The 11,171-nt window shown below is 26.6% G+C and overlaps 3 protein-coding genes across 3 annotated transcripts; all 3 read right to left on the bottom strand.

Moving 5' to 3' along the window:
• Positions 1–312: 312 nt before the first annotated feature.
• Positions 313–4,399, bottom strand: T552_03304 (hypothetical protein). The gene is made up of 19 exons (XM_018371813.1): positions 4,071–4,399; positions 3,959–4,018; positions 3,707–3,911; positions 3,446–3,664; positions 3,289–3,395; positions 3,126–3,243; positions 3,016–3,079; positions 2,898–2,971; positions 2,800–2,853; positions 2,428–2,750; positions 2,296–2,388; positions 2,147–2,256; positions 2,060–2,101; positions 1,682–2,016; positions 1,542–1,633; positions 1,403–1,499; positions 1,140–1,359; positions 872–1,098; positions 313–828 (listed from the first exon to the last, which is right to left on the bottom strand). Exons 1-19 carry the CDS (start codon positions 4,350–4,352, stop codon positions 359–361), a joined length of 3,192 nt encoding a protein of 1,063 aa, XP_018224616.1. The 5' UTR covers positions 4,353–4,399; the 3' UTR covers positions 313–358.
• Positions 4,400–5,461: 1,062 nt separating this feature from the next.
• Positions 5,462–5,707, bottom strand: T552_04210 (hypothetical protein; the record flags this gene model as incomplete). The annotated part of the gene is made up of 1 exon (XM_018372261.1): positions 5,462–5,707. The coding sequence occupies one exon, from the start codon at positions 5,705–5,707 to the stop codon at positions 5,462–5,464; it is 246 nt and encodes an 81-aa protein (XP_018224615.1).
• Positions 5,708–6,899: 1,192 nt separating this feature from the next.
• On the bottom strand, positions 6,900–11,154 carry T552_03303 (hypothetical protein). Its single transcript, XM_018371812.1, has 19 exons — positions 10,839–11,154; positions 10,736–10,795; positions 10,490–10,694; positions 10,223–10,441; positions 10,059–10,171; positions 9,899–10,016; positions 9,791–9,854; positions 9,673–9,746; positions 9,574–9,627; positions 9,198–9,526; positions 9,058–9,153; positions 8,908–9,017; positions 8,820–8,861; positions 8,442–8,776; positions 8,309–8,397; positions 8,168–8,267; positions 7,900–8,122; positions 7,630–7,856; positions 6,900–7,583 (listed from the first exon to the last, which is right to left on the bottom strand). Exons 1-19 carry the CDS (start codon positions 11,106–11,108, stop codon positions 7,093–7,095), a joined length of 3,219 nt encoding a protein of 1,072 aa, XP_018224614.1. The 5' UTR covers positions 11,109–11,154; the 3' UTR covers positions 6,900–7,092.
• Positions 11,155–11,171: the final 17 nt, after the last annotated feature.

The following is an 11,171-nucleotide window of genomic DNA, read 5'->3' as shown; positions in this document are numbered from 1 at the left end:
CGATATTTTACATGTACTTTTAGTTTAATTGAGCACATTATCTTCTCTATTTTCACTTATATTACTTTAAATTACAGAAAAAAACATAAAAAAGGTGCTTTTCATCAATTATACATCATACAGAAACAGAAAAACAATATGCGGTTGCCAGAATGAACATCAGGCAAAGGAGAAATATTGGTAATAAAAGGTAAAATTTGCCGTACAAAAAAATAAGTGTCAAAGTTATATTATATACCCCAACCCTAGTATAATAATATACATTAAATTGATATGATAGTACATAGTTTAATTTATATAAAAAAAAACTAAAAATTAATAAAACATGTTATCCATTATGATAATCCAAAAGTCATTTTTATTTATAAAATTTACTCCACAATGTCCTATTAATAAAAGCTGAAGAGAAGGACATATTAGCTTTAAAATATGCTAAATCTTCAATTAAATCCAAAGTTTCAAAGACTTTTTCTTTTTCCGATTTATATAACTCTTCGAGATAAGTAAACGTCCCATCAAGTAAGGAATTTACGACAGTTTTGTTTTTATTCGCAGCTGAAAAATGTTGAGTCAATTTAGTTCGAAAACTCGGGATATCATGGGAAAGTAATACAAATTCAGAAAGCTGGTCTTTTGAAAGATTTTCTCCTTTAGTAGTCAAATATTCAGAAAGCTTATCAAGTGGTAGATCAAAAACGTTATAAGTATCGGCACCAGTAGGGGATAATGCATAATATGAAATTCTTCGCTTTCTAGAATAAAAGACTTCTTCAAATAGTTGTACAATATCATTGAGTTTTATAAGATCAACGCTCTTACGTTCCTCATCTATGAAAAATATTAGATAAAAATAATCTTAAGGGAAATTTACTTGAATCAAAATTATAAGTACTTTGAGCTATTTCATTCCAGATACGATAACTTTCAGATAGAATGTCTAAAGGATTCCTATTTAAAAAGTATTCAAGATTTTCTAAATGAATATTTAACTGTTCAGATGTCATATTAAGGAGTCTAGTATGCATTGTATCTAAGAATGCTTCAACTCGAGTGTGCAGCACATGTGGCTGTCTTTCACTTTGAAGTACAAAATAATATCTATGAAATTAAGAATAAATTATAAATAAAATAAAAAATACCCTAGAATAGTTCTCGAAGTTTTTACACTACTTCTTATAACATAACCCAATTGTTCTTTTATTCTTAATTCGTAATAGATAGGTTCACGTAGGATGAGGTATAATAGAAAAAGTAACAAGGTCTTTCTTGAATCATTCATTTCAGTAGCTTCAAAATACATAAGTAGTCCAGATTTTATATCCTTTTTAGTTATTTCATAAAGATGTAAATAATCAGAACCTAAAATGTTATTATGCATAATAATATAAATAATTTTAGTAACCATTTCCTAAAGTTATTGAACGTGCATTACTATATTGAGAAGATATCAAGGGACGTGGTTTAAGTTCTTCGAACATATCAAGAACATGAGATGCATCCTATAAGTTTAATTATATAATTTTATTATAAATGCGACTCACTTCTTGATTAATATTTCCTGTTATTAAAATATCAAAATGGAGATTGGACAATAAATGATAAAAATGAGCATTAACTTCATAATGTTGAAATCCTATATATAAAGTTAGAAGTGTAAGTTCTATAAAAAGCGATATATTACCTTCTAAAGTAGACAACATGTTTTTTAAAGGTTGTCTTTCTGAAAGAAGAACATCGTCTATATCAATTTCCAAAAATTCTGAAGGACCTAGTAAAGTTCTTTCTTTATAAACATAAAGAAGAGTCTGTCTTAAATCACGAAAGCTTTGTTGATCAAGATTTACTTCCTTTAAAACGTTTACAATATTACTAACTAATTCCAACATTCCATCTGAATATCCATAAAGCGTTATTATAAGTCCTTGTTGCGAAGGTTCAATATGAAGATGTGTGTTAACCATGGAAAGAAAGAAAATATCAAATTTAACAAACACATATATGTAATGTACTAAAAGCCTATTATCTATAAAAAATAATCCAATATTATTTGAGCATATACCTCATCCTAAGTATATTTGTTGGAGTTGAACTGAAAGATGGACTAGATAAAATAAGACTAATTGTACAATTAATTCTATAATATTACTTTCTTAATAAAATACGTATAACTGCATATGGAGAATAAAATAAACTACCATGTTTATGCCAAAGAGTGGAAAGAGATGTCTTTTTCAAGAGATCCGGTTTAGTTATAGACTAATAATTGTCAGAAATAATATAATAATACTAACTTACCTCATTTAATTTTTCCAAAGTAATTTTCGGCTCAGAAATATGAATATTCTTAGGAGGAAATACTAATTCAGGGGCTGAAGAGTTTTGAAGACCCTAATATAATTAATAATAATTAACAAATTATTTCATTACCTGTAGTAATTCTTTTTTATAACTTTCTTTTCGAAATAAGAATTTATAATAGGGATCCGTTTCATTATATGATTTTCTTACAGTATTTGCAAAAGAGATAAAATTATCATATCTCAATTCAGAAAAAAGCTCACTAATTTCATTTTCATCATATTCTTTCGCAACATCTTTTTTTAATAAATATCTACGAGGCAAAGAATCAGCCAACATAGCCGTGGATAGTTTTTCAACAAGTTTAGAAGCCGAGTCTTTAAAAGAATACTTAAAATTAAGATTTTGAGCTTTCATTATATCTTCAAAAACATCTTTATTCGGCCCTTTATCTAATATAAATGTCTTTAGAATAATTTTTATTTAAAATAATAAAAAAACCTTGGAAGAATTTTAAACAATTGAAAAATTCTTTGATTATTTGCTCATAAAACACTAAACAAAGTTAAATATGCAATTTAAAATTAGAAAAAAAATACATCGCCCAACATATTGGGGAGTGAAAGTGAAAAAGAGAATATCATACTTCGAAGAATATGGCACGCTTGTAATTCTATAAAAATATTAATATAACTACATGAAAAGAGAAAGTATTACTCAATTTTCGAAGCTAAGATATTACTCGAAAGATGATGGACAGGAGTGCGAGGCCCTGAGTAAGCTAATAACATTATTAAAAATAAAAATACCAAAATTAAGCTACTAACAAAAAACATAATTTAAATAATGCTGAGGAACCGATTTATAGTGAGACGCCGTACTTGGGACAATAAAAGCAAGATCAAGTGCATAAGATGAATTAGTAAGATTATACCAATGATGATTCTACATAAAAATAATTAGATATAAATAAAAAAGAACATGCCTCACCCTAGAAATGAGAGAAAATGGATTGATATCATTTACAACTCTTGCACCTGAATTTGGAATCTGACCAAATGTGTTTACCGCCCATTCTTGAAGGACATCAAGTGATTCTATAGATGCAGTTATTAAGAAAGCATATAAATACAATCTACTTCCATACCATTCCCATATATAGCCACTTTTATATCATAAGAACGATAATTTTTTTTAAAAAAATCATTAAGAGCATCCCTAACGTTTTTTTTCGAAGCTCTAGGTTTAGAAAACAATGTTTGACGATTGCCTGTAGTAAACTCCGGAAAATAACCGGTATCTTTTAAGATGTAGTTAAAAAAGTGAAATTTAAGCTTAGTTAAACTAGAACGATGTTCCTCATATTCTATATTTATTAATGTTATTTGTATGTCTATTTAAAAAATACCCGAATTAATGGCATGTGTTTCGCGTTCTATCGATTCTTCATTGAATAAGGGCTCAATAAAAAAATTAGAGATTCTATTAAGTAGTTCAAAATGATATTTATGATTGATTTCAGTTATAAAGACAGTACGTTCAAGAGCTGTATATGAATCAAAAGAACCGCCATTACTTAAAACAAAAGAAGCATATTCATTTTTCTCAGGATACTATTTATATTAAAAATGATAATAAAGTAATATGAATATAATAATACTTTTTTTGTACCCATAAAAAGCATATATTCACATAAATGTGCCAATCCCGGAAAATCCTTCTAATATATAATATAAGAGATTCTTTAAGTTAGAAAGCTTATAAAAACTTACAGGATCATCTTTACTTCCTGTACGAACAGCCACAGATACAGATGCTAGAAATGCAGATGGGTCGCTAGCCAATGCCACTTCTATACCGTTCGGTAGCTTAATAACTTTATACTTATTGTCATCTAAAGTAGATTTTTCGAGATTTTCTTCAACGAGTTTTATTTGTGAAGGATCATAAGACTTTGGATCATCTGCCGCGTTATTTGAATCACGAAGTTCATTAGATTTTATATATTGTATTATAAGTGTAAGAGATAGAAGTAATAAGGAAGAGAGCCTCATTCCTCTTTAAAAAAGATATTAATAAAAAAAACCAACAAATATCTTTCTCTGATATTATTATTATTATTTTTTTAGAAATAGGTTAAAATTATCTGATCTTTCGGAAAACAGATATAAAAATATTTTATATTTTATAATTTAATATTTCATAATTTAATATTTTATAATTAAATATTTTATTATATAATTAGTTTACATATTGAAACTATTCAACTTAAAAATGTTTTCTTTATAAGATTTAAAACAATCAATGATAACTCTGATTTGTTTGTTTTTAATGATATTTTTTAAAAAAGAAAATAACCTAATATAACTACATTTATTATATTATCTTCTATAACATTCTGAAATGGTTATTTCTACTATTTATCTCTTCTTTAATCATTTTTCTTTATATTAAAATATATTTTCTAATTTTTTCGAAATTCTAACTTCGATATATTTTGACTCGAATCAGAAAATTTTTTTTTTTTTGTATAAAATTAAATATATTATAATGTTATTTTAAAAAAAATGTAGCTTTCTAACTTCTTTGAATTTAATGTTTATATAAATTTTATGAAAATATAATAATTTGAAATATATTTAGAAATTTTTCTAAAAAATATTAATATTATAATAGTTTTAAAAAAATTATATCAAATAAATTCTTCTTTGTATGATTATCTTTATTTCTTACATTTTGTTTATAAATAGTATTAAAATTATTATTATTTTTCAAAAAAAGATAAACAGAATTTATAAAATAAAATATATTAATTATAGGATATAAAGAAAAATTGTAGCATTTCAATAAATAATGAATCCTTTTTAAACGTAACCTTTCATCTTTCATATGTAGTACTCAAAAAACATTTCAACTTGATCCAATTTTTTATCTTTGATAAAACTTTCTCTAAATCTCAATCAAATCCCTTCTAACCTTCTTTCAATCTAGACTCTTACAAAGTATAAAAACTACCTCAAGGACAAGCTCTCCAATAACTAAGTAACAATTTTCCAATAATTCAAGAGCAATTTTCATTTTTCAATTCTTCATTCATTTTCATCTATATATAAACAATGAATATACACAACTTTTCATTCTAATGCCATTTTTCTTATTCATTTTACAACATCCCCATAACAATTACTCCCAATAACGTTATTTTTATTATATCAGGGACTCTTATTTTTATCACCTCATTCGGTTCCACTTTTTCTTTTGATGGTCCATCCTCCAATCGTTTTTTATCCAAAAATGGCTTGCAATTCTCTTTCAGTTGCAGACAGACTCCTTTTCCATCAGGGCTATTGGAACCATTTTTAACGTGTCTGGACAATTCTCCATAAGTTGGAGACAATATGGATCCCATGTTGTACAGAGTTCTTGAACTAATATTTCATTTGGATCTTTAATTTTATTCACAATTCCATGTTAAGGAGATCACTTAAAGAATCACAAAAATCATCAATACTTTTATTGACTTTTTCAAATGAAATATCTCAAAGGCATATTGAGGCTAGATGATTACCTTGTTTAATCAATGTTGGACAAATTTCCTACTTTTTTTCTTAGAAATCTTTAGATTCAGTAATACCAGTGTCAATAGCTCTAAGAATAACTTCGCTTCCCTTTTTTTCTTGCTCGTATAGATAATATAATTTTTTAAAGTAATTGCAGTAGTCTGAATACCATGAATTTTTGTAAATTCTAAAAACAAACATTTTTGTATGTGTTCATTACAATCTTTACAAGTGATACCAATACTCGTAAATAGATATATATAATTACAAAGATCGTCCACTTTTCCATGAATCTTCAGTTCTGGGTTTTTGCATTTTTGTTCTATATTACCAGAAATTTCTTTAACTTTGCTATAAACTTCATTTAATTCTGAATCTATATCTCTCAATTCTTCACAATATTCTTTAAATTTTTCTTTATAAGCATCATCATCGTTATGATCTTTCAAAATATAAGCAAGAATTTCTCTTCCTCAACAATAATTTCTATAAACCTTTAAAAAATTAGGAAAAACTATTAAAAATAAAAATCATTACAAATCTTGATTATAAATTAAAATAATCTTTTTTGTTTTTTTCTATATTCCTTCTCATCCTATTGAATTGTTTTATTTACCGACTTTTAACATTTATTTCAATTCATTTCGAACTTTTACTACTTTTAATACTATATTATCATCCTTAAATCTAGTATCTTTCTTATTTATAACTTCATTCAAATAATTAATTCTTAATTTTTTTCTTTAATCATTGCATTGTTTTCAATATTGATTTATAATCAATACTTCTGATCTTTAGTTTTAATTAAAGAATACTCGATTAATGATGTTTGACATGTACTTTTAGTTTAATTGAACACATTATCTTCTCTATTTTCACTTATATTACTTTAAATTACAGAAAAAAACATAAAAAAGGTGCTTTTCATCAATTATACATCATATAGAAATAGATAAGCAATATCCAGTTGCCAGAATGAACATCAGGCAATGGAGAAATATTGGTAATAAAAGGTAAAAATTTATAGGAATATGATAAAAACCGTGCAGAAAACTTTACATTGAACATAATTCAAACTTTGAGCAATAAAAATAATAATAGAAAAGATATTATATAATGATATATTCAAGATTTATAAACTCGTATAACTCTAACTCCCCAAAACTACATAACTCCAATCCTAGTAAAACTATATAACTTCAATCATAAAAACACAATTCCAATTTTAACAAAATTATACAACTTTAGATTTATATTTACTCCAGTCTAATATAGGAAGAGGTGCAGGCGATAATTTTAAAGAATTCTTAAATACGGCTATATCTGTAAAATGTACTGCATCGTAATCTTTAATAGTATCTTCCTTTAATTTCTGATATAATTTCCTAAGATATTCAAAAGCTTGCGCAACTACCGTAGAAACATCCTTATCTGGATATTTTTCTTTGAGCAATTTTTCTATCTCTTTCTCAAATTCTGCTAATGTAGGAATAGCTTCTATTAGGTTATAAATTTCGTCTAATGAGAGAACTAATCCGTTGCATTTAAAATAATATTGTAACCTTTTTGGCGACAAATCTCGAACGGAAACAGTTTCTAAAGTTTGCGATTTTAAATGAATAGATAATTTTCTCCGATTAGCAGCACTAGGGTAGAAATGCGCATAATAGAAATTTCTTATATCATCTTTCGTTAGTTCCTTAAAAACAGCAATCATTTTAGAATCTAAATTATCATTAATTACAAATAAATATCAATTATCACAATTTACTAAAATCAAAATCATAAAACCCTGTTAAAATAGTATACATATACGTAGACGATTCCTCATAAATGTCTTTATAATTTGGAAGAGTCAAAGTAATTAAGGAGTCAATATAACCTTTAAGTTCTTCATCAGTTAGGTGATCGATAAAAACTGCAAATTTATATAAAAATGCATTGATACGATGTTCTAAATAATATGGATCCCTTTGACTTTGAATAATGAAAAAAAAACTATAAATTTAAACAAAGATCGTAAAAATACATAAAAGAATACCTTAATAGAGCATCTCCACTAGAAAACATACTTCTAATAGCATAACCTAATTGTTCCTTTGTTCTCAATTGATCAAACAATTGCGATCTAATAAGAGTATAGATAACATTAAGTATTGCTACTAATCTTGGATCTTTTGATGATCCAAATTGTAAAGAATAAAGAATTGCTGAATTTGTTTCTAGAGGATTCGGTAAAGCTAATTCGTAAATATAATTACTTCCTAAAAATGTATTAAATATGTAAAAAAAAGAGCAAAACTATTGACCTTCTTCAATAACAAAGGATCGAGGAGGAAGAACTTGATACGGATATTGAACTTTAGAAGAAAGATCTCGAAAATATAACTCAAATAAATATGGTGTTTGCTAGAAAATCAATTATTGTAAATTAATATTAGACTTCTTACGTATGAAACCACACCAACTACCAATACCTCATAAAATATGGAAGAAAACCTCCTTGAATGAAAATGATAGATATCATTATAGGTCATTACTAAATCAAAAATTAATAGAAATTAACTTTTAAAAACGAATTACAATTTAGTGCATATAAGATATCCGAAGAAGGCCATAGGAATGGATTGTGTAATTGAGGAAAAGTACCTGCCACATATGTAAAAGGCATTGAATACTCCTTAGTTACATAGGAATCCACAAGCCTCTGTTTAGATATTTCGAAAGAAGTGTTGGAAGGTGAAAATTTGGCCATAGATTTAACGACTTCATCAAATAATACAAGTATTTTGTCGCTAAAGCCATATAAAGACAAGAAAATTCCATAGCTTCTAGATAATAAACGAATATGATAACCCGCGGCAACAGCATTATAATGTGTCGAATAGATATAATCAAATAACATATTAACATAGACACTATAATTTTTTAGAATAATTCATTAGTATATTAGGAATATACCTCGAATGAGCAGTTTCATAAGGTGAAGAAGAATAATCAGGACTAAAACATTTAGTAAACAATATTTCAAATATAGTTTTGCTAATACATTTTAAATGATATAAATACAGATGATTTAGGCGTAGAAAATGTATCATCTTCCTTATACCAGTAACGAAGCTTAGCGTCAGAATATAAAAGAACAGGTTTAGTTGTTTTCTAAAAAGTCAAATTATGATCAATAAATCATGGAAATTACATTAGTAGAAACGTTTTTCGTAATGAACTTTTCCGAAATAAAAACATTTTTTTCTGGTAATTTCAACTTATATTTTGTAGTATAATTTTTAGTTTTCTATTATCTGTTAAAAGCAAAATAACCTTAATCTTCAGGAATACCTCCAATAATGTAGAACTAAAAGACTCTACCTTATACTCTGAGTCATACCAAGGTTCTCTCTTGTCCCATTCATCAGGTCGATCCTTGGTAGAAATAAAAAGGTAATAATTATCATCACGTAACTGATCAAGCAACTGCGTAATATGTGTAGAGTTATACTCAGAAACATACGTATTCCTCAATATATCCACATCATCTAGGTATAAATCCTGCATATTTCTTGCTAAGTCTGAAACATATGAAGTTAATTGCGGCAAATCCTGAAAACGAAAAAATATTTCATCTATTTGAATCAACTCATCAAAATATGTTTTTTGAGGACCCTCATCTATTGTTTTTTTTCTAGCGCTATAATTTAATTGAAACAAAACAAACCTTTAAGCATTTTCAGAAATTTAAATAATAGTCCAATTATGTCTTCATAATTATCTAGAAAAAATTATTTCATTTTCTTTAAGAACTAAAAAATAATACCAAGTCCTTGAGAAGTAAGAGATATACCTATTCTAAAATTATCTGTATTGGAGACTATATATTCATGTACAACACTAAAAAAAGTATAAATAAATGCAGAAACTCTAAAAAAGTTTACCTCAAAGAAGTTACCCATCCTTGTCTCTTCAAGAAGTATAAAATAGAACCAGGTGATTCATGCTCTACAATATTTAGAAATAAGAATATTAAGAATTATAAATATAACGTAAAAAATAGCTCAAATAAAGAGTAGGATTTGTCTTATATAAATGAATCTGAGAAGTTATAGGAAACACGAGTTCCATTGTCATTTTATCTGCTATCGGTTTATACCAATATTGATTCTAAAAATAAGAATTTCATTATTTAGTAAAAAAAATGCCTACCCCAATAACATCCTTTCCAAATGGCTCTTCAGTAAATTTAGGTCTTTCAAGATTTTTATCAGGAACATCTGAAAAATATGTAGCAGCATATTTCTCGAGTTCATCAAGAGTTTCTAATAAAAAGTAAAAATTAAGATTTATAAAATTAAAAAAATCTTTTTAACTTGATGAAAAAAGAACAAGCTTCATTAAATTTGAAGAATAATGTTCTTGGAAAAACTTGGAAACTATAGATGCAATATTTATATTTTTTTTTCTTGTATCTTCTACTAATGTTTTGTAGTTTCCTGTACCAAATTTATGATAAGGAGTTTTCGGACTAGAAATGGATTTCTCGAGTTGAAATAAACGCCATTCATCACTTTGCAGATTCTTTCTATGTTCTTGAATTTGTAAGCTCAACAGCTCTACAAAATATATGAAAAACAAACCCAAATCAACAACACGCGCTTCTCGTTCTACCGATCTTTCTGAAATCAAAGGAGAAATAAAAAATTGAGAAAATATATCTAATGCTTTCTCAAAATAATTATGCGGTATACTGAAGAAATAATTTGTATCTTCTGTTCCGGTATACGCATTATAACTTCCAGAATGTGTACTCAAATATCCAGAAAAATCATCTTCTCCAGGATACTAAAAAATATTAATAATATCAAATATATATTTCAACTAACTTTTTTTGTGCCCATAAATAATAAATGCTCACAAAAATGCGCAACACCAGGAATACCATCCTAAGAAGAAATAAATAAATGGAAAATCCTCTTATAAACCTACAGGATCACTATAATGGCCAACTTTTACATCTAATGCTGCTCCTGATCTCAGTGTGTCTGGATTACTGATCAATAAAACTCTAAGTCGATTCGTTAATTCAATTAATTTATAAGAAGAAGGATCGGTATCCGGCTTTTTGATTTTGTCTGAAATAAGTTTTACTTTATCATCCCTTTTATATAATATTTGATCTGTTTTATTATTCTGTATTACATATGATTGTGTTTTTATAAGAAATATAAGTGAAAAAAATATGAAATAGTTCCACATAAATATAATATAAACAAAGGACTTAAGAAAACTGGCTCAAATGATCTTATTTACGTCTATTTT

This window comes from Pneumocystis carinii (assembly GCF_001477545.1).
Source record: "Pneumocystis carinii B80 chromosome Unknown supercont1.15, whole genome shotgun sequence".
Lineage (NCBI taxonomy): Eukaryota > Fungi > Ascomycota > Pneumocystomycetes > Pneumocystales > Pneumocystaceae > Pneumocystis > Pneumocystis carinii.
This window is presented reverse-complemented; position numbering and strand designations above follow the sequence as displayed.

What these genes read in the sequence shown, in the direction of transcription:
- T552_03304 (XM_018371813.1), bottom strand. Translation starts at nt 4,352, where the DNA reads ATGAGGCTCTCTTCCTTATTACTTCTATCTCTTACACTTATAATACAA. An exon ending in TCCCCAATATGTTGGGCGAT is followed by an intron (nt 2,854 to 2,897) that starts GTATTTTTTTTC and finishes AACTTTGTTTAG; the next exon opens with TGTTTTATGAGCAAATAATC. An exon ending in ACTTCGAGAACTATTCTAGG is followed by an intron (nt 1,099 to 1,139) that starts GTATTTTTTATT and finishes TTAATTTCATAG; the next exon opens with ATATTATTTTGTACTTCAAA.
- T552_03303 (XM_018371812.1), bottom strand. Translation starts at nt 11,108, where the DNA reads ATGTGGAACTATTTCATATTTTTTTCACTTATATTTCTTATAAAAACA. An exon ending in GGATGGGTAACTTCTTTGAG is followed by an intron (nt 9,747 to 9,790) that starts GTAAACTTTTTT and finishes TACTTTTTTTAG; the next exon opens with TGTTGTACATGAATATATAG. An exon ending in ATTTCTGAAAATGCTTAAAG is followed by an intron (nt 9,527 to 9,573) that starts GTTTGTTTTGTT and finishes AAAAAACAATAG; the next exon opens with ATGAGGGTCCTCAAAAAACA.